The following is a 23647-nucleotide window of genomic DNA, read 5'->3' as shown; positions in this document are numbered from 1 at the left end:
CTATGTTGACATATAATCAACAATAATCACTATTTGATGATCACCAAAAACTGAAATTATTCAATTAATTATATCTGACTTTTGGAAGAAAAGAAAGAGAGTTGATTCATTATGAATTCATGAATTCAAAGTTTTGATCCCTCTTTTGAACTTGTATAATGCATGTGCCTTAATTAATTTCTTCACAAGACTGTGCATATGATTCATACATGCATAATTAAGTTAATGACACTGTAGTTTGAGAGAATGCGGCGCAATAGATTATTAGATTTTGTCAAAACAGAAAAAGTAGTTTGAAATTAATTAACTCTACAAAATTCCTCAAGTACGTGATGTCACTCCATTTTTATCTATTGTTGTTCTTTCTTATTCAATTTTCTTAAAGTATCTATAGATGATTTTTCTGGACGTTTCATGTTTATATATATAGCCACTATAATATCTATACAAATAAGTTTATTATTACTTTTGTGATAATTGTTCACGTCTTGACTACTATATAGGATGAGTTTATTTCTTCATAGTGACGTATTTAGAATTTTAGACTGGCTAGCTGAAACAACTCTAACTTTATTTTAGTGTAAACCATCATTTTGGTTTTTAGAAGTGTAACGTCGTAGTGGTCATTAGTCCCTGATTCATACGAAAACATAAAATAATTTTTGACTCTTCAATCTGTTGGTCGTTTTTGTCTCTGACGTTAATTTGAAACATTAACTTGTAAAAAGAGCTTATGTAACACTTTTTAAGGAAAAATGGCTTGATGATGTGGCTTCAGGGACTAAAATGAAAGATAAGAACGTGTCTTATGTATTTTAAAATCTCCAATCTTAAATGAGATAGACACCCTAATTTCTTCCGGTTTCTTCTCTTTTATTTTTTATCAAATGCTAAATGAAAATCAGCATGGTTGATTGTGGAGCTAATGTTTGCTGTTGATTGAGATTGTTCATGTTTAATTTTTTGCTAGTGCTCAATCAAGTATAATTTGGTCATTAATTTGATGCTGGATTTTTTTGGGTAATTTATTTCATTGTATATATATTTTTTCTTTTACTTTCTTTAGTGGTGTTTCCCCTCTAAAATTCCACCGTGCAGAGACAAGGGTGGGACTCTTTTTCAAATGAAGTTGGTTTACATATTGTTATAGTTATTTCAACCCTCAAGTTATAATTTTTGTGGTTGCTTTTACTATCATTGTATGTTCATGATACAATAATGTGGGATAAATAACTTATCATATTTTATTAGCTCATTGAGTATTGAATTGAGAAAAAATACAATAGTTTACTCTATTGTGTCTCTTTTCTTTTGACCATCAAACATAATTGAAAATTAGTTTGAGAGCTAGCTAGTTAACCACAATTGAAGAATTAAGATACATGTTGAAGAATTAGCAAATAAATAATGTGACCTAAAAATTGAAGAATGTTAATTTCACCACTAAGTAAATATACAAAGAAAGATACATGTTGGATTGAAGAATGTGTATCTTCATTCTTGTTGGTTTATTAGTGGACCCTGGAGCCCAACTTGCAATTCTAAGCTAAGCACTCATTAGCAAACTAACCAATGATAATTTCTTTTTCTCTCTTCATACTTCTCGCACACCCTCCACATTTTCAATTTCCTCCTCTTTTATATTATATAATCCAAATAAAAAATACGCTTTTAATTATATAACCCAAATTGTACAATTATATATGTAGTGCTCAACCACTTTCTCTGACTTCACATTTTCGAAATTGAACATGAATATACATTTTATCAAATATTTGTGGTTTGATTGAAAATTTTTGTGGTTTACCGATGTTTCTCATCATATATAATTTAAAATGAATTCATCAAGTCAATTTATATAATTTAAAATAGGATCAAAGCTGCTATTTTTCCCTGCTTTTCATGTTTTAGTATGTATGTCTTCAAGTTATATGATATGACAAAGATTCCATTATTATGAAAAAGAAAACAAAGTTTGCTACCCGTCATCTTTTGCCTTATTCGGTGAAGAAGAACTCATCATTACGTTGTATAGAGAGATTAGATGAAAAAAAGGAAAGTACGAGATTTAAGGGATATTTCCCGAATGCCTCGTCTAATAAAGGTAATTATCCATGTGGTGTGGGACCACCCCCTACATTGCCCGTCTTTCCTTTGGCGTTTCGACTCATCCAGATGAAAATAAAGATGCAATGCTGCCAGAAGGCATACCTTAGTGTGGGTTTTCTCCGTCATGCACATCATGCATTTGATTTTCTTTTTGCTTTTGTTGAATTGATCAGATAGTTGGTTTTGTGGTTATTGTTTTTCTTAATCTTAACTCAGTTGTATTATGTTATTACGACATTATGTGATAATGCTACTGTATTACGTTTTGGATAATATTATATGTTATATGATGTTCTATTTTTTGACATTTTATTCTTTTTTGTTATATTATGTTTAGAAAGTGTGTATGTTGCAAAATCTTGTGAATCCCTTGTTCGGATTATACAAATCATAACAATAGCTTATCCATTCACTTTATAAAATGTGAAACTTGTCAACATAGTAATACCCAATATGAGTAAAAACTTGTGGATTGAGGGTTCAATACAATTCAGATAATGTAATCAAAACCAGTCAAATATAAGTTTTTCGTGGCCTACAATGCACATAAAATTTTCATGGTCCACAATGCACAAATACTATAAATTGGTGTGTTAGTTTATTTACCATCCACACCACAAAAGCATGATCATTTATTCATTAGAAGTAAACACTAACATAGTTGCAGTTTACTACAAGGGGAGACCCAATATGTTTAGGATTCATATGGATATTACTTGAAGGATCAACTTGAGCAAATAGATTATCGTCTCAACCATGGCTACACAAGAAGGGTGGACAATGTTAAATATCCTTTTACGTCGATCGACACATATGAGTGTGTTTAGTTCACTCATATGAAACTCCAGAATGACGACGACGTGAGAACCATAATCTTTATATTGGTCATTATAGTTCGAAGGGACTAGCCGAGTTAGACGCTACCTTGACGAGATTTGTTCATGCTATTCGGGAAAGTTTGATCGACTCAATACTTGTGAACATATCATGATGTGCATGGATGAACCCGATGAAGAAATTAGTTTTGTTTATCCATGATTTTGTTTGTATTTAATTATGTTGTTGCAATTATTATTGTTGTTGTATTAAGTTGTTGAATTATGTTGGTCTGGCTGGAGTATGTTGTTGTTGCTATTGGGGTTGAATGTGATTTAATGGTAGTTTTTGTTTTCTATGTTATGAAAAAATTGTATTCTATAATCTGAAGAAAAAAATCCAAAACACACATCAAATTATATAATCAATACAGAGATAAAATGAGGATTTTGGAGGGAGCATGAGAGGATTGAAAGGTGGGATAAGAAGTTCTCCTAACCAACCCACATGTGCCTTTTTTTGGTGGTGAATCCAACCACATGTTCCTAACAATGTTTCTTTGTTTTCAACAAAAAAAATAGGTTTCTTTGTTTTTGTCATTAATTCTTTTTCCTTTATAATACTATTTTCGTTTATAATGTCCCGTAAATAAAGAAAGAATACTGTATAGAAATATATATACTATTTTATCTAACTATGATCAAATTGGTGGTTCAAACATTTTCTACGTGTGTGATGAATTGTTTTCTACTTCCATGAGTTTATGTGAACATACTAAAAGCATGATTAGTAAGTTTTGGTTGTGTAGCAAACAAGATGAACATATAATATGGAGTAAATGGGTGATGAGCTTTAGATCATTCTATGACTTTAACCTTGCAAAGTTGTCTAAACGACAGTGGGATGTCATGTATAATGACAATTTGTTGATCTAACAATGTTTGAAAGCAAAGTATTTTCTTAGGAGCAATTTATTGAGATCTTCAAATGGTTAGTGCCGAAGTTATACTTTGAGAAGTACTTTGCAAGTTCGCTTGGATGTTATTGAGAAAATTAGAATTTAGAGAGCCGAGAATGGTCATCTAATTAATGTAATTGATGACAATTGCGTTCTTTATTAAAATAACTATAAGACTTGGTCTCCTAAGCCTCCAAAATGTGATATTATGTCTATCTCAGATCTCATGCATCATGATATCCACTATCTTTATCCCGGTTACAAGATGAGTTTGTATGGAGTGCTTCATGATCTACTGTTTTTTTTTTCTTTCTATGAAGAGCTCATGTCATTTCTTAAAAGTAAGGGGTTAAGTAGCAATGTCCCATAAACCAAGGAATGATATTGATCAACAAGTGTGGAAAACGTTGTATAAAATAAAATTATTTGAATACATGACCATTTTTCCTAGAGGATTTTACATGCAAAAGTACCGGTAAAAAATTATCTTTTTAAAAGAGGAATCAGTTATGATCCATTGTGTGTTTTTGGTAAACATCATAACGACAAAATTTCACACATCTTTATGATGTGTTATTGGTCAAAACATATATGGTTTTCCTCCCTTTTAGATATGATATTTAATTTACATAATCTCATATATGTATCTTTTCAGGAGCGTGGTTGGAAAAAAATGTTTTGAAATATGATGTGCTAGAAATAAAAAATACTTTGAAAGCACTAATTTTGATTTGACTACCATTGTTCAAAAGACATAAAGATCTATTGTTAATTTTAATAGTGTCGGTGCGGTGTTGTTGGAGACGTTGAGTAGACGTGTTGAGGCAAAATCCCTAATTAATTTTAAAGATAATAAACTTTAATGATTAAGGATTAAATGGACTTTGATTAATTCCTTGGTATTTAACTTGTGCTCTTGAGTGTTTTCACTAAGACAGGAACAAGGTTTGAATCATACCAAGATGCATAAAATCAAAGGACATTGAATCCATGAACTAATTCTGAAGTTCAGAAAGTTAGTTCAGAATGTTGATCAGAGAGTTTGATCAGAACGTTCTGATGAGAGCTCAGAAGGTTGTTCAGAACTCAGTTCAGAAGGTTGTTCAGAAGCAACTCTGTTCAGAAGCAACCCAGTTCAGAAGGTTGTTCAGAACCCTGTTCAGAAGGTTGTTCAGAAGCAACCCAGATTCATCAAGAACATGCAAGACATGAAAAAAAGGTTCAGAAAAGTACATCTGCATGGATCTATCAACAAATAAAGGCATGGACAAGGAACTATGTCAAAAGGATCTTTAATGTTCATCCAAGACTATGAACATTAAAGTACTAGGAATATTCCAAAGAGAACATTGTCCTAGATGATGCATTCACTGCACTTCAGTTGTATCTTACTATTAGGTTTGATTACATTAAAAGTTAAGTCTTACAAATCAACCTAAAGTAAGAACAAATGGAACATTCTGAGATCAGAATGTTCAATTCTGCACATGCTTCCAGCCATGAACAGTGTAGTTGGTGGAAAGATGGAAAAGCTAGCAAAAGGAGATCTTGCATCAGAGGTAACGTGTACTCTGAGATGAATCAAGCAAATCTCCTTGAAGCATGGGCCTGAAGATTGCAGATCCACTATCCTCTCTCTCTCTCTCTCTCTTTTGCACCAAATCCAAGACAGATTTGATTCAACATTATCCTACTTTTTCAAGCAACTTTTGATGCATATGGAGAAGTAACTTTTAAAGGATAACACTTGAACAAATCTCATGTCACGTATGGAATGGATCCAGAAACTCATCTGACATTCATCCTTGATGAACCCAGATGAAGAACATCATGAATATCAAACATTCTGATGATCAGAATGTTCAAGCTTAGCTCATGCTTACTTTATGAACAGTACAGTAGATGAAAAGCAAAAAGCAAAAGCAAAGCAAATCTCTCATCTTCAACAAGAGATAGACACGTCTGAGAGTTGGTACTGAACAAGGACAACACAATCTCTCAAAGCATGGGCATGAAGATGCAGAATCCCACAAAATCCTCCTGCACCGATTCCAAGACAAAATCTGGGAAAGGAACATTCTGATGTATGAAGAAAAGTCCATACATTGGTTATTGTCCAGAAATTCATATGAAAAGCATATGCATAGCCCAGAACTTCATGTGTTCATTCATACATGATGAACCCAGATGAAGAACATGATGAACCCAGATGAAGATCATCATGAACACAACAACATTCTGATGTTCATCAGAGATCAGAATGTTTGTCCAGAATTTCAAGTTAAAGCTTGTGGGACCCAGGACACATGACATAACACCATTGGACACCCTACAACGGCTATATGAGCCCAAAGACTCTATAAATAGAGGACTTGGCATTAGCAAAACTTGCACCATTGCAAAGCATACAAGAAAACAACTTGATTTTGTTTGAAGCTCTTGCAATTGAAATTGATCAATCTCTAAGGCTCTTGTTTCCTTAGTGCACATCAATACTCTTTGTTATCTCATGCAAAGATAACTTTCTTCCTCCTCCTCCTCTGTTTGATTCTCAAACATTCAAACTCCACACAAATTGCAAAGCATACAAGAAAAACAACTTGAGGTTGTTTTGAAGCTTTAGCATCTGAATTGATCATCACTGAAGATTCTTTAATATCTTCTTGTAGTGTAAATCAATTCTTTCTGCTATCTCTTTAAAGATAACACTTCCTTCCTTTCTTCTCTTGTCTGATTTCATTCATTCAAGCTCCATACAAATTGTAACAAAGTCTCATCTAACTTTTAGAGGTCCTAAAGTGTTAGGTTGAGCAAAGGTTGTAAAAGTCTAAGTGGTTAACTTAGCAAGAAGGTGCAAGCCTGCTGAGGCTTAGAGAATACAGGATTGTAATTGTTCAGGTGAACAAGATTGTAAGGTGCAGGATTTGAGAGGTTATCTCAAGCATCATAGTGGAAACTTTCACAAGATTGTGAGGAGTGGACTAACCCACATTGGGTGAACCACTATAAATTTCTGTGTGTTCTTTCTCTCTTCCATATACTCTTTAATTACAGTATACACAACACACACTTACACATTTACTTTATTAAACTGTTTATGTGTATGAACTTCAGAACGTTCTGAAGTCAGAATATTAACTTAACTATTCCAAGTAAACTACTTGAGAATCACTTTTAAGTTTCAGGTTAATTTTTAAAGGGTCACAATTCAAACCCCCCCTTCCTTGTGACTATTTTATCTACTTCAAGACGTCCAAATCTGCCTGAATCTAAATGGTTGGAGAATGGCTAGCAAATTGAGTTTTTCTCTCACTATTGTTGAGATGGACTACCTCGCAATGGTTAATATGATCATATTCAAGAAGGCTCACAACCTTCACCTGCTTCCCCTCCTACTTGAAACTTTATCTCTCATAGATCGACCAGACTGGAATTATGAGATCAAACATATTTGCTAAGAAGTCAGTTGTTGTGTTGACCGTCTTTCAAATCTATGTCATGGTGACAAGCTTGATTTCTTAGAGTTTCTATATCTTATCTTTTATTTTCACTACTTTTTTTATGATTGTATATAGACCTCTTTCCCCCACATTGTTCCCAAACTTTCATTGTAATTTCAGTTTTTCATTGGAAAAAGGGAAAACTATACACTATGTCACAATATTATGATCATCCTCTTAATAACTCTTAAATGAGATGATAATAGATCCCTTCCATCTTAACTGAATTCTCTGAGTTTAAATCCAACCCTAAGAATACAACATTGTTAAATCACTTAAGAGGGAGCTTTGTCACTCTTAGAGATTTTATCCGACTCAATGGATTAATCATTGTAGTTGCATGCAGACCAGGGATACCCATTCACATAAAAAAAAATACTATGATCCTCTCACGTAAGTCACTTATGAACAATGTTACTCTCATATTTAATGTAGAAAAATATTTTAAATGTAGTTTTGGTCCCCTTGCTTTGGAAAAACTGCAACGTTGGTCCCTCTGTTTCGAATTGCACAATTTAGGTGTTCGAGTTCAAATTTTTGACCAATTCATGATTTCGACCATCCAAATTGATTGAAAATATGATGATTTTTACATGCATAATTGTCACATTTGGTTTAAAATCATGCTATTAGTGAGGCGAACACTTTTTCATTGAACCAGTTTTGAGATTTGACGAAATAGAAACGAAGATATATTTCAAAATGTGAAGAAAGATACTTTGGCTTCAGTTAACACTATACTCTCTTATCATTCTTCAATGGCCCATGCGCTCAGTCCCACTAACAAACATTATGTGACTTGTCAAGTTCGCTGGAATCTCCCTAAAGGATATATTAAAGTGATTGTGGACGACTCTTCTTTTGGTAATCATGATAATCCAGGTTTTGGAGGCCTCAAAGAAACAATATGAGAATTTGGGTTCACAATTTTTTTTGGATCACGTGGTAGAACGTCAAATTTATTGGCTGAACTTTTGACTATTTAGAAAGACCTTGAAATGGCTTGAGATTTTGGTTATCCGTCTATCATCATGGAACCTGATTCCCAGTCAACTTCGGATCTGATCGCTGATACTAACTAGCATGATTTTCATCCCTATGCAAACTTACTTTCCCTCTCATTAAGAAGCTCTCTTATCTTCCTTGGATAGCCTTTTTTACTCGTACCTTTCGAGAAGACAACACATATGCTAATTGATTGGTTAAATTTAATGTTATTAATATCAATCATTTTTTCCTGTCCCTTATTTTCCTTTTAATAAAAAAAATTGATAGAAAATAATTTCTAATTTCTAAAATTATGAAAACCTTTCCATCAAAGAAATAATATTTTTTTTGTCATTCCTTCAAAAAAATAACATTTTTTATTACAATTTTTAATTTCTAAAATTATGAAAATCTTTCCATCAAAAAATAATATATTTTTGGCTAAATTGCATTTTTGGTCCCTTAACTATTTAGGTAATATCGCTTTGGTCCTTTAAATAAAATTCGATTTATTTTGGTCCCTTAACTTCTCTTTGTTACACATTTTGGTCCTTTCCGTTAGTTTTAATTAAAAAACGTTAGGTTTTGTTCATTTTCTTCTAGAATTTTTCTGGGATTCTTGTTGTTGAAGGTTGATGGAGATGATATGAAGATGAAAAAGAGGAGAAGAAGATGAAGAAAACCTGACGTTTTTGAATTAAAACTAACGGAAATGACCAAAATGTGTAACAAAGAGAAGTTAAAAGACCAAAATAAATGGAATTTTAGTTAAGGGATCAAAGTGATACTACCTAAATAGTTAAGGGACCAAAAATGCAATTTAACCTATATTTTTTTTTGACAAAATAAAAAAAATAACATATGAAAATCTATAATATTATTTATTTTTATTTTATCATCCAAAAAAAAAAATCAAGACAAAGTTTGTTCTTCGATCGTTGAAGGAACCTCCAAACTGCAACACAACACTCTTCTCTGTCTCTCAAATTCATCAACAGATCCATCAATCAACCCTAAACCATTGGTAAGTTTCAATCTCAATTTTCCCCAATCTTATGCTTCAAGATATTCATTCAAATGCTTCTATCAAATCTCGATTTCGGTGTTGTTGTTTCGCTCTCCCTTTCCATCGCACTGTTTCGTTTTGTTGGCTAGTCAATTTTGCTTTTTGCACCCTCTCACCTAACTTCTCATACCTGTTATGCTTTGTTTTCAGTCTAAAGTTTCACTTTTTTTTTATGGGTTTTGATTGTTTCATTTACTTTGATAAGAAATTGTAATTGGGTTGTGCAATTGTGTAAAAAGTTTGGATTTTTGGATTGGTTTTGTTATGTTGCTTGTAAGTGGGATATTTTGAAAATTTGTAAATTTTGAATTCAACTTCATTCTGTATTATTATTTTTCTATGATGGGTTTTGATTATTTCATTTAATTTCTTCATAAATTGTGTTGCTTGTGAAATGGGGTTGTGCAATTTGTGTAAAAGTTCGTTTTTTTTGTTTTGTTTAATTTCGTTATGTTGCGTGCAAGTTCTGTTTTGAAAATTTGTATATTTGAATGAAAAAGTTTGTTTTTGATTTTAATTTTGATGGATTGAATTTAGAGAGTGTTGGGGGAGTTGAAGATGTTTGAATTTCACTTTAAGCTCATGGTTGTTTGGTGTTTCAGATGTGTATAAGGCGTTAACGACTTGCTGTTAAAAATGGAGGATCTAGCAGGTCTTGTTGAGGCAACAGGAACGAGATTCACTTCGTTGGAGCTTATTGGACAGGGGTCATTTGGCGATGTATATAAAGGGTAAGTGTTAGTTTTAGAACTGGTTTCATGTGCCCTGCAAAATCAAAATGCCTTCGAGTGTTGACAATAAATCAAAAGAGTAGATCTAGGTGCACATTGGTAATACAATTGGGTGATTAGCAGTTCTTGATGTAAGACTTTCTGTATTGTTGATTCTGATGGTGGAATATTGAGAATTCAATTATTACGGGGCTAAAGTTTTTAGGTTTGTTCATTTGATATCATGAAATAATATAATGTCTGAAATCTGCAAACTTGATGCTAGTGTGAATATAGAACCTTTAGAGGATGCAACTTGTTATTACAAATCATATGCATCAATGAACTCTGTCCTTGGATCTCAAAGAGACTTGTGAGAACATCTTGAATCTGATCACTAGAATTGATAAACTCAATTGGTATTTACTTAGCGAGAACTTGTTCCCTGATAAATAGTGACTATCAATTGCTATATGTTTGGTTCTTATATGAAAGACTGGGTTTGATGCAATGTGGAAAGTTACGTGATTATCACAGTCCATTTTCATTTGATCAATATTTCCAAACCTCAACTCGTAATGTAACTCTGTTCCCTGTGTAAGCTTAGAAGTAACCATTGTTATTACTCAATATTCAGGCCCAACATTGGATCAAGCGACCACATTTTGCTTTTCATTGTTCCAGATAACCACCAAAGGCACAACAGTCCCTTAAACACAAAGGCATGTTTGTATGCAACAGCATATTGCAGCCTCAATTAAGATAGGAATTTTTTCTTTAAGCTAATCTATTTTGTCGAGTTATACACATTGATTGATGTAAGATGTCATGAGTGGACATACATGACAAAAATTTGTGGGAGAAATAATCTTTTGCATTGTCACTCCTCAAAATCTTAATTGATTTCTCATTCTCCAATTGATTTGAATTTTAGTCTAGAAAGACTTGAATATGGATAGTAATTTAGAAAGGTGTGTTAGGGTTTTATCACTATGACGTACTCAGGCAAATAAGTTATTGAATTACTTGAGAACCCCCAAAGCGCAACCAATTATATAAGGAAACTAAGGAAGCAAATTATACGAGAGCTTATATACTAAATAGGTTATGTTCTCTCTATATAGGAGGTACTCTCTGACACTTGGATTTTGCAAACTGAAACCTAATGTGCAGAGTGCAGTTTTTCAAGTTGTGTTAGTTTTCATATATGACAATAGAATTTTGCTTGCAAGGATGCCAGAAAATAATATACTCTAGCAAGTTTGAAGATATTGTTTATAGAGCACTTTCAATAAGAAAATAGTAATAAAAGAATACATTAGAGGAACTTCCAAAAATATGTTTGTTTTTTTGTTAGTTGTCTTTGTAATAACAAATATGTAAAACTGTCTGATCTAAAGAACTAGTTTTTGTTCTCCAAATCTCTTTATTTACAGGCCTTAAGTTAGACATGGACAATTAGTTGTTTATCGATTTGTCATACTATCTTATTTTCAGGTTTGACAAGGAGCTCAACAAAGAAGTTGCCATCAAAGTGATTGATTTGGAAGAATCGTAAGTTTGTTGTCACCCTTCTATTATTTTCAAGAACATTCTATAGGAACATTCTATAAGAACATTCAAGGAACTGAAGTATTGGCCACATTAGGGGCACTGACCAATTTTATAGGAGCATTTGATAAAAGAATTTTCTCCCGTCATATATTCGATTATACCTTAATGAAGTAGTGCTAAGCTCTTACGATTGTGTTCCAGTGATGTGGTAAGGGATCATTGTTGATAGGATCCAGTTTACATACTTTACCAAAGGGTATCCAACACCCGTAAAAAAATGAAGATAAGTAAAATAAGAATATCTGCAGGAGTTGTTTGGGTATTTTATTTATAAATTTAATGGAGTTGTGCTGTCTTTCTCTTTCAAAAAGGAGTGATGTTCTGCATCATTCTCCCTTTGACATTTAGTTGAAAACCAGATAGCACAATCTAAAAGTTCTGTTACCTAAAATTTTCCCATATTCAGCTCTCCTCGTTTTCTTCTGTTGTAAACTGCAAATGGAAGAAGTGAAATATGTTGAGGTTGGGCTAAGAAACGTTTTGACTCAACTACATAAAGGAATAGGACACTGGGTCAGTAGGCAAAAGTCTGGTAATGAAATATGAAGTTAGTCAAATGGGCATTGAAAATTCAAGGTGCTTGATTTGTGCCTTAACAAACAATCTTCGTCTGCAATGTAAATTAGAAGGAATGTTACCACTCACACTGTGTAGGACTTCATATGCATGGAGTTAGAGTCTGACTTTAGAGCTCTTATCTTGATTAAAAGTATATAATAGATACAGATATCATCATCATTAGGCTCCAATATCTACATGCGAGGAGTGATGTATAATTTGGTATCCATACAATAGGTACTGTGATGTAGTAACAAATTTCTGATCCCTATGTATCCTTTGAATTTATTGAACTTTATTGATGGAGCATGGAAGTCTTTTATATCAGTTTACTATGTACATTTCATGTTAGGTATGAAGTTTTGAACACGTAGCAAAGCATTTGGGCCTCATTTTGTAATGTGTATAAGTTTGACATTCTGTGAGTACATTTTTGTAGTTAATATTAGGTTAGGGCGTTAGGCTCATAGTTGTGCCGTGTTGCACTCAGAATCCTTGTGCATTTCATGCTTACAACTTTCTAATTTGTATTTCCTTTCATTTCGGTCCTTTACAGAGAAGATGACATTGACGATATTCAGAAGGTATAATCTTATGGGATTACTTGTGGCTTCACATTTGATGTACCCAAATGATTAAAATTTTCATATCAATTCATTTTTTTCAGGAAATTTCCGTTCTGTCGCAATGTCGATGTCCATACATTACCGAGTATTATGGTTCTTTTCTCAATCAAACAAAACTATGGATAATAATGGAATATATGGCTGGCGGCTCTGTTGCTGACCTAGTAGGTTACTTCTATTTATTTGTTCTATCCTTTCACTTGTTCAGCAATGCTTCTATTTGTGAAACTTCTCCTGCTTGCCCTTAAACTGTGTGTAATTCAATTTAATTTTATGTGTATAACTATAAAAGAAAAACAATTCTGTGACTGAAAAGATTACCGGGAGTAAAGGGTATAGGAAATCCTTGGGAAAAATGCTTTACACCAAAAGAGGACAACTTGGAAAAAAGCTTTACACCAGAAGAGAACAAATAAACAATCAAGAAAAGAAAAAAAATTCTGTGACTGAGAAGATTACCTGGAGTAAGGGTATAGGAAATCCTTGGAAAAAAATGCTTTAAACCAAAAGAGGACAAACAAATAAACAATCAAGAGAGAAAATTGTTACATGAGTTCTTAGAACACAATTATTGTCAGGACAAAATGGTTACAACTTGAAGTGGATGTATAGACATTCAGAATATGGCCGAATGCTCAGGGAAAATGTATGGCTGAGCACTTAGTACTCCATCTTGGACTAAAGGTTCAGACTCCATTGGGAGTTTAAGGGAAGGGGATTGGCTACCCTATCCTGTCTTATATAGACTCGACCAAAGAAAGAATATGCATAAAACTGGATTGTAATGTTGCATATTTCAATAAACATTTAGATGTTTTAGTTATACTTCCTTACCAATGGTACCATATACGTTTTAAGTATAACCTTGTCATTGTCAAGGGCAATAGAATTTAGGGTTAAATGCACTTTTACCCCCTGCCATTTGAGCGATTTTTGGTTTACTCCCCTATAATATTTTTTTTGGATTACAACTTCGTAATTTAAAGATTCTTCTCTTTTACTTGTGGCATCAATTTACAGAATTAAAGGCACTTTCACCCCCTGTCATTTGGGCGAATTTTGGTTTACCCTCTGCCACATCATTTTTGTACAGTCAAATGCTATGAAGGTCTAAAAGCAAAGATTCTTTAAATTACAAGGTTGGAATCCCAATTTTTTTTTTACAGGGGGGTAAATCGGAATTCGCTCAAATGGCAGAGCGAAAAAGTGCATTTAAACTTAGAATTTATAGATATGTTGGTTAATTTAGTTTCGAGGACTTGTACATTTTGGAATTTTGTCTTTTACATTCACTCTCTTTTGTTATGTTTGTTTTATTTGCTGTTCTGGGAATATTTGTTATCCTTCTTTGTACTTTCCTTATTAATTTTTCTTTAGTTAAAAACCTAGAAGCTAAAACACTAGGCTTGTAGGGCGTTATAAATATTTAAACAGTAATATTTTAGGAAAAAATATTCCATTCTGTTCTTTTTTTCCTTTTTTTTGGACAACATATGACCATGATGATAGCCTGTCATTATTTGGACAACATTTAATTTCCGTTTTTCTTTGTTAGCTTGTCATTATTCGGACAACATTTAATTTCCCTTTTTCTTTGTCTTCTGATTATCATATATTAGAATTAGTCTGTATAATAGTATTGATGTTTGTACTTTAACATCATCCGAATTAGTAGTGTTAAGTTTTTCTCTTTCTTCTCAAGGTTAATGATTTAAGGTTTAAATATGTCTTTAGTCCTTGCACTTTCATCAGATTTTGGCATTGGTCCCTACACTTTTTTTTGTTTGGAATTGGTCCCTGCACTTTGTAAAAATATTGGTATTGGTCCCTGCACTTTGTAAAAATATTGGTATTGGTCCCTGCACTTTGTAAAAATATTGATATTGGTGCCACGTGACGTGAAATGATTGGGCCACGTGGCACTCCGTTGGTTTTGTGTTTTTTTTTTAACAGAAAGTTAACAGAGGGACCAATACCAATATTTTTACAAAGTGCAGGGACCAATGCCAAAATCTGATGAAAGTGCAGGGACCAATGACATATTTAAACCATGATTTAATAAGTATGGATTATCTCCATTTCTCCAAAGAACTGGAGGCCTTCAATACCTAGGTCTTTGGTTTTGTAAAGGCTTATATCATTAAAAATGATGACATATATTGTGCATTATTAGACCCTTACGCACTCAAAACATTAGTAATGGAGGCCTCCATTTCTTTTGAGAAATTGAGAGGATGCTTACCCATTTTTAAGGGTCTTTTTTTGTGTACCACTATTCATCTTTTTCTACATTTGTTAACATCAATTTTCTGTATGGTGTTCGTTTGCTATTCTATGGGGTTAATGCTGGTTTTGCTTCTGTAGCTCCAATCAGGTCCTCCCCTAGATGAAATGTCAATTGCTTACATTCTTCGTGACTTATTGCATGCTGTGGATTACCTACACAACGAAGGAAAAATCCATAGAGACATTAAAGGTATCAGCAGCAACCCTTAACATTGGTTTTGCTGTATTTTTAAAGTTTCTTTTCTTTCTTCTGTATGCAGTGACAAAATTATAGGGTTTAGGCATAGGATGACGAAAGGAATACTTAGAATAATAATAGCATGTTTGGATCTGAGTTGCGCAAGGTTTTCTCACATTCCAAAGTTATATGGACATGATAATATCGAATCTATGAATTGTAAATTCAAGTAGATGTGCATTTTCATCTTGTTTTAATGGTTTTTTAAACATGCACTAAAATCATCTTGATATTTGTGTGAATGATGTGATTTAAACGACAAAGAACTGAGTTCTATTTGTACTAATAAAAGACAACTAATGATAATTAATTAAGGATATAAATAAAAAAATATATAAAAAGAAATATAGAAATTATTCGTTAGAGTTCTTCTATGTTACTCGTTACTATAAACTATTCAAAGATATAAGTAGTTCTTATAAAACTTAGGCCATGCTCCCCTTGTACACTAATTTTGTGGGGTTTAGTTAGACCTATCGCCAAAATTTTAAAATGGTATCTGAGCCTATCTATTTCTGTTAGTTGGCCATGATCTGTTTTATTATACCTACACTTGTCCACGCTCCAAAAGTCCTTCGTGTGAGAGGGTGTCAAGATTAGGTTATTCCACCCGTATTAGTCCATGCTTCTGATGTCTAATCCCAAGTGTGAGGGGGTGTGTTGAAGGTCCCGCATCGATTAGAGATATGACCTAAGTTGTGCATGTAAGGCTTGGGTAATCCTCACTTTAGAAGTCAGTTTTCTGGGGTTAAGTTGGATTCAAACCCAAATTCTAGAAACAGCAGTTTACACACGCGCACCCACCCACACAGACACACACACTAATAGAAGATTATTAATCCTAATTAAATAAAACAAAAAAACAAAAATCTGAAAAATTAAGGATAATGGAAACTATTACCAAGAGATGATTTAAGATACTCTAAACTATTTGAAGATATAAATATGATATTATAAGATATCCTCTGGATATTTAACATAGTTCTGTAGTCATGGAAATGTTCTTTTTACATATTTACATTTAACTTTGTAATTGACATTATTTGCATATCTATTATGCAGCTGCAAACATTTTATTGTCAGAGAATGGTGATGTAAAGGTATGCTGTACTCTGAAAGAGTTTATAATTCGTATTTTTGTATTTCACATAACTTAAAAAGTGATGCACATAATATTGTGAGATGTGGACTTAAATGCATAAATCTGAATCTTGTGTAAAAAATGTCACCAGGTTGCAGATTTTGGTGTTTCTGCCCAGTTGACAAGGACTATATCAAGGAGAAAGGTAAACACATTTCATCAAGGTTAAACCATTTATCAATTTAACATGGATGGGTTATTGATATAATATTTATTTGTTGCATCTAAATTTAAACTTATGTCTGTTATTTTATAATTTATCATCCCGCTCTTAACCTCCTCTCAAGAGCACAAAGTGCCTTTTTCAATTGGGTAATCTAATCAATGTATAGACTCACCAAGTGAAAGAAATGTGGTGCTAAGTATTTCGTGTCTTGGTGTGATATGAGTTCAGAAAACTGAATGTCAAATTGCTGGTTTATATTAATAGATCTAAATTTTTGTCGTTACTAGAACAAGTGCATCAAATGCTTTCTACAACGAAAAATATGTGGAATCTAAATTATTATTTTCATCTTTGACTGGATATTCTAATATATTTGATAACAACAGACATTTGTAGGAACACCATTCTGGATGGCGCCCGAGGTTATTCAGAACTCAGAGGGATATAATGAGAAGGTTGTAATATATTATTCAACTACTCTTTTGTTATCTTACTCTTTGGTTCTGTGCTTCCATTTTTATGTTGTCGTGCCCTAAATTCATTTTTTACCCTAAGAATCATCTCTGTAATTCTGTATACGCAGGCAGATATCTGGTCTTTGGGGATCACTGCAATTGAGATGGCAAAGGGGGAGCCTCCACTTGCTGATCTTCATCCCATGAGGGTGCTTTTCATCATACCACGAGAAAATCCTCCACAGGTTGCGTTCTTCAATATCAGACAAATCATTATTTCGTTTTGACTTTTGAACTATCTGAAGCCAACAAAGTGTTCTTAGTGGAGATGTTTGGAAATGTCTTTGTATTTATCTCATGTTTTCACACTGGATTCTGTCCCAAAGATTATTGCAATTTGTTTTCGTCATTTGTTTTATAAATATTTGAAAACACTATACAAAATGAAAACAAATGATATTTTCTAATTATTAGTGAAAATAGGAAATGAAAACAAAGGGTTGACATTTAATCTCCTTTTCTGCAGCTAGATGAGCATTTTTCTCGCCCCATGAAAGAATTCGTTTCATCATGTTTGAAGAAGGTTCCGGCTGAGGCAAGTATCTGTGCTTTCCATACACCTGCTACTGTTTTCTTTGTTTCTATTGACAATACTGGTAGTTCTCATATATTTGTTAATGAACAGGTTCTTTTTTATGTTTTAATTTGAGAAAAATGTTCAGTTTTGTCAATAGTGTGAGAACATCCAATTTTATTTTACCATGCTTTGTCTGGAACATCTTTTTATTGAGAAAAGCTTCATAAGAAATATTAATTAAATTATTTAGCTTTTGATTTCTATAGTTTGCATCCTAATTTAACAAGAACAAAGATACTAGAATTATTGACCCTGTTGAAATTTCTCACTATTATCTTGAAGTGGTGGATTATTTAGTTTCCTTAATTAAAGGCTTTTTTAAACTAGACAAAATTTGGAACTGGTGAAGTTGTTTCATCTATATCAATCTCTTAATTTCTCTCTTGTAATGGTTTCAATTCCAGAGGCCAAGTGCTAAGGAACTTCTCAAAGACCGTTTTATTCGGAATGCTAGGAAGAGTCCAAAGCTTTTGGAAAGAATAAGGTGTGAGTGAGTTATTGATAAATATCTTGCTATATTTAGTTAAAAATGTTCTACTCTTTTTTGCTTTTAGCTACTTTTTTCTTCTCTTCGTTGTATTTATTCTGAAGTTAGTGTATCTTAGAAAAATAAATGCTGAGATCTTAAAGTAACATCTGAAATCCTTTATCTTTTAAAAAAAAACATCTGAAATCCTTTTCACCATGCGTTTTTAGCAAAATTTTTCATTTGAAATTTATAATATAATTTCCCAGCTCGTGGTTTGACAAGATCATGCCTTGTGGTTTCACAGTAGAGAGCGTCCAAAATACCAAATTAAGGAAGACCTGGAGGCATCTAGAAATGGCGCAAGAGGGATGAGCGAGGCATCGAATACTATGAAGGTAGCAAGAGATTCTAGAGTTGAAGAAATTAGTCGACCCAGGTTGGTTGTGACTGTTGGCTACTGGTTTTTAATTTTGAAAATTGATTTTTTTTGTTAACAGTTTGTAATTTGCAGCAGTCAGGTTAAAACCTTGAAAAGTTCTGAATGGGACTTTAGCATTGGTGAATCGGAGGGTACTGGAACCATTCGACATGCTTCGCGGCCACCTCAGTCTAGAGATAAGAAAACCGACGTTTCATATAATCAGCTTACCCAAAGAAAAGCTCTAGACGCTGGCTATCAAGGGGGATATGCCAATAGAAGTGCACCCAATCAATCACTTGAAAGTTCCTTAGGAAAAGATCCTAGAGCTCCTTACCATCACGAGCATCCGGATAATCAGTTTGAAGATGTAATTGATTCTTACTATGAATATCTGTCTTTGTTACAGAAAATGAACTTAATGAATTGAATGATATATTGAGTAGCCATATCTCTAAAGGGGAACCTCGAGGTGTTTCTGGTATTTACAAAACATTGGATATATTTATATTTTTCCATCCTATATTGCTACCCATTTTATCTGACATAAACACCAACTTAAATGTCTTTGGTTTTATAATCATTAAAGGAGTTCACCTTGTCAAACCGTATGTAAATGCATTCTGTAATATTGATTTTGCAGGATGAATTATCTGGGAATGGATCTGGAACTGTTGTTGTACGCTCTCCCAAAGGATCAAGGCCATCTGTGTTTCGTGACCATAGCTCCCAGGTAGTGCTCAAGCTGAGTTACTCTGATAAGAAACTGATCATTTGTGCAGTCAATGTGAATTTTAATCCATTGCTGTCTAGCAGCATCAGTTTCTGTGTCCATCCTTTGTCGCCACCAAACGATTTATTAGCATACACTAAAATTGATTAAAATGTCTGTGGTGGTATAATACAGAGATTTCCTCTTTAGATCTTCAGTGAATGAGTTGTGTCAGTCATAAATTAAAGATGGATTTCATACGAACTCGATGAAGTTTCATTTTAAACAACCATAAAATGTTTTGATCTTCTGAAATCTTCAATTTACAGGATGAATTGTCTGAGAATGGATCAGGAACTGTTGTTATTCGATCTCCGAAAGGATCAAAGCCATCTGTGTTTCGTGATCAGAGCTCCCAGGTAGCATTCAAGCCGAGTTACTCTGATAAGAAACTGATTTTTCATCTTTGCAGTCACTTATTGAGAATTTTAATGCAATGTAGTCGAGCAGCAGTTATGCTTCTTTCGATGATTCTATGAGTGGAACCGTTGTTTTGCGTAGCCAACATGATGATTCTGATTCTCCACGGACTCCAAGGTCCCGACTAGGACTTCATGACAGAAACTCAAATGCCTCCCTTGAAGACAGTGCTGCAAACCTAGCTGAGGTTCTCTTCTTTTGTAATATATGAGTTGTGATTTCACTTGTGAGTTGATCAATGTGCGGCATGATGAGCCTTTTCCCCCTCCCCCATTTCTTGCATGAGTTTGTTTCCAAGATGCATTTGGTTTATTCAAAGAACAGTTACCATTGCATTTTCCCATTTTATATATTTGCTAGTTTACCCAGACAATTTGTAGGGTATATTTGCTTCTTAATCCACTTTTTAAGCACCCTTTTTACTTTTTCTTCTGCATATTTAGCCGTTTATTATTACAGAAGACACATGTTTGTGATTACTTGGTCAAATTGGTATTTCTTATAAATAACACGTTCTTACTTTTTCGTCTCTACAGGCTAAGGCTGCTATCCAAGGAGGTCGAAAAGTGAATGCTCGGGAAAGACATTCCCGGGGGAAAATCAATAGCGATATACAGGAAAGCAAAAGAGACCAAATGACCAGCAGCACTGATTCTTCCAGGTACTTCTATAGCAACAATGGTTAAAGAAAATTCATTTGATGAAATAAAGTTTTGATCGTAAATTATTAAGGAACATTTTGTTTCCAGATCATATCGTGAATATATTGATGCACAAAGGGGCATGTCAAAATCGCATTATGCCAGCGATGATGAAGAAAGTGCTAGAATATTATCATCGTCAGCGCCATTATCAGTTTTACTCATTCCTTCATTAAAAGAGGTGAAGCCGTGCATATATTTGATCCTTATTATTTCCAACTGTATGTTAGAACAAACATTGTGTTATGCCTTCCTCTTGTTCTAAATTAGCTTTCTGTGCCAAGTAGAGCATCTTGCACTGTACTTTGGTTTCTTTCAGACAATATTTTGTTTTATTTGATTCTGGACTGTTCTAAATTATCGTTACATCTATTGTAAACAATAAGGATTTAATTTATTTGGAAATGAAGTGAGTATGATGCACAACACTATTAACTATACATTTAAAGTTGACTACCATTACTATTTGATAAAGCATGATGATTTTTACGTGATGGTTTTTTACACACGCATACTTTTTATATCATTAATTGGACACATAAATTTTTATATGATAAGATGGAAGGTTTTGTATGCTTCAACAACTAAGAGTATGAATAGAATCTTTTCTAATCTGTTATTATTTGTTGTAGCATGTTTGTGTTGGTTGCTTAGGCCATTGCTAATGTTTTTGTTTGCTATATAGGCCATTGCCGACGATCCAGAGGGGCCAATTATGCGGGCAGTTATCAATTCTTTAATAAATATGGAGGGCACAAAGCCTAGATCCTCTGATGTTCTTGTCAAAAAATTGCTTCAGAGATTAGCAAGGTTTGTCTTTTACTAATTTTCATTACGCAAACCAATTTTAACGAAAACGAAAGTATTTCTCTCTCATTCGCTTGTGTGTGCAGTTCAAAGGAAGATTCATTGAAAGACCTGCAAGGATTGGCAAGTCAACTATTCAGCAAGGCCAAGTTAACCGAAGAAACCCAAAATGCAGAGGCTGATAACCGAAGGAAACAACATAGCAAGGAACCTCATCCAAATAGCAACTTAAGCCCACTTGCAAGATTTCTTCTATCAAGGTTCTTGAAGTTACCATTTTTCCCTTTGAATAGTTTTACTATAAATTGTAAATTATATGGCTTGGAGCATGCTTGTGAATAATCTTCATTCTTTGTTTCACAGATGGCAAGGCCAAACCTCACGGGATCTAAACCAGTCTTGAGCCAAGTTAGAAGTTACTATTTTGTCATTTTTGTGTGTGGTTTATTTTGATGCATTTATTTTGATTAAATGTACATATATATCATTATAAGAAATTGCTTTTCAATTTTCTATTAGTATTATTGTTAATCAAATTGTTTTTCTTTTTCTTTTTTTATCCTTCGTAGTGATAGTGATTAGTGACAGCAGTGCTGTATAATTAAGGTTTTCTCACAGTAACATACAAATTGTAACAGACTTCATTGATTCTTATATTCCAATAGTTCTCTCTTTGGGTATGGGAGAACAAGTTAATGCATAAATCACCCCTTCTCCCCATTATTTATCAGTTATACAGGTTTTTGTTTAATGGATGCATAATTAGACTGGTGTGATTCTTCAATGAATAAGTTTGCAGCTACTGAAATATCTCATTGGTTCTTTTCTTTTGTTTATTTTACCAAGAGAATGATGACATGAATTATGAATTCTACAATAAGTTATAGAATGTTGCTGGGCTCAATGAAACAATCGTCATCCTTTTGGATGAAAATTAGAGGTTTCTATTCGAGACGCCTTAGTGGGAGAGTGTTTTATATCTGCCGCCATGGGCGAGTGAGCTTATGCTAGATCTGACTTTACTATATCTGTCCATCAACTCTTCTTCCAATTTCTTAACATGTGCAATCTACCAGCAAACATGTCCTTCATTTTCAAAAAAATATTCAGATTTGTTCCTTTCCTTAAGATTATTGCTAGAATCAAATTATGTAATTTTCTCTTTGTTAACTAACTATTATTGGAATCCCTTCTATAATTTTTCAAATAATTGCATCCACTATTAGAGATCAAGTCATTAGGTGTGGAAGGTTGTTAAGATTTATTGGACAAGTTCTGCAAGTTTAATGCTTTTCTTCTTTACTGTTCCTCTTAAGAGAGAGAGATGAAGGGAAGAAAGATAAATGAGATGTGTAAGGTATTAACGATCCATGATAAATCTGTGAAACATCACTCATCAAACGACTCACATAACTCGTCCACGGTAGGAGATACGAAACCCTCTTCTACCCTAGTCTGAGCCTCTCTTTAATACTAGACGACGCCAATAATTTTTATTTTCTCATTAATTGATTCCTTCTGTCAATATGGTTAATGCAACATAGATTAAAATAAACATGAAAGATTCTTCTTCGGTGCTTGAACAAGGTATGACAATTTGCAGATATGGATTATCTGGATTCAATAATCAAACAAGGGCTAATCTTTAATCTGATGGTCTAAATTACGCAATTGTACATTATCAGACAGTAAGAACTCCACAACAAAATACAGAACAAGGGCTATAAAACAAATGTATTTGTCCTTGATAACCGTGTTCTCCAATAATATTTAAAGTTATTTTGAACAATTATTTTCTTCATTTGATACACAGCATTTGGATGATGAAGACAAAACATGTACTAAGTACTAACATCTCTTATCATTGCAACCTCGGGTGCATGGTCAAAGCAAGTTCAGCCAAAATTTGCTTATCATTGCAAATTCACAAATCTAACTTACCGTCACCCCAGTCCCCACCCCTAACATAAAATTAACAATAAATACGTTTTAGAATGGGAAATCATTCATTAAATTAATGTAAAAATTGATAATAAAATCAATCAATTTAGGGTCCGTTTGTTATAGTTTTTTTCAAAATAGATTTTTGTAGTGTAATATGTTTTTGTTATAATTTTTTTAAGGGTTAAATATGTTTTTGGTCCCTATAAATATATCAATTTTTCGTTTTAGTCCCTCTAAAATTTTCCTTCA

General features: G+C 33.3%; 1 protein-coding gene across 3 annotated transcripts; it reads left to right on the top strand.

Annotated features, from left to right (window-relative positions):
- Window positions 1-9255: 9255 nt before the first annotated feature.
- LOC25487306 (germinal center kinase 1) lies at window positions 9256-22184 on the top strand. 3 transcript variants are annotated; one of them, XM_013609199.3, is made up of 22 exons: window positions 9256-9394; window positions 10039-10167; window positions 11644-11700; window positions 12875-12902; window positions 12986-13108; window positions 15309-15420; window positions 16531-16568; window positions 16701-16754; window positions 17162-17230; window positions 17359-17475; window positions 17757-17825; window positions 18272-18351; window positions 18641-18772; window positions 18851-19124; window positions 19398-19487; window positions 19796-19885; window positions 19969-20133; window positions 20483-20607; window positions 20696-20828; window positions 21333-21457; window positions 21541-21714; window positions 21818-22184. In XM_013609199.3, the coding sequence occupies exons 2-22, from the start codon at window positions 10073-10075 to the stop codon at window positions 21855-21857; spliced, it is 2190 nt and encodes a 729-aa protein (XP_013464653.1). In that variant the 5' UTR covers window positions 9256-9394; window positions 10039-10072; the 3' UTR covers window positions 21858-22184. The 3 variants fall into 3 exon arrangements, with proteins under 3 accessions (XP_013464653.1, XP_013464654.1, XP_024632446.1); XM_013609200.3 differs by having other exon boundaries at window positions 18848-19124; XM_024776678.2 differs by lacking the exon at window positions 9256-9394 and adding an exon at window positions 9600-9709 and having other exon boundaries at window positions 18848-19124.
- Window positions 22185-23647: the final 1463 nt, after the last annotated feature.

This window comes from Medicago truncatula, chromosome 2 (assembly GCF_003473485.1).
Source record: "Medicago truncatula cultivar Jemalong A17 chromosome 2, MtrunA17r5.0-ANR, whole genome shotgun sequence".
NCBI classification, from domain to species: Eukaryota; Viridiplantae; Streptophyta; class Magnoliopsida; order Fabales; family Fabaceae; genus Medicago; species Medicago truncatula.
Note: the sequence above shows the minus strand (reverse complement) of the source record. Positions and strands in the feature narration are given on the sequence as shown.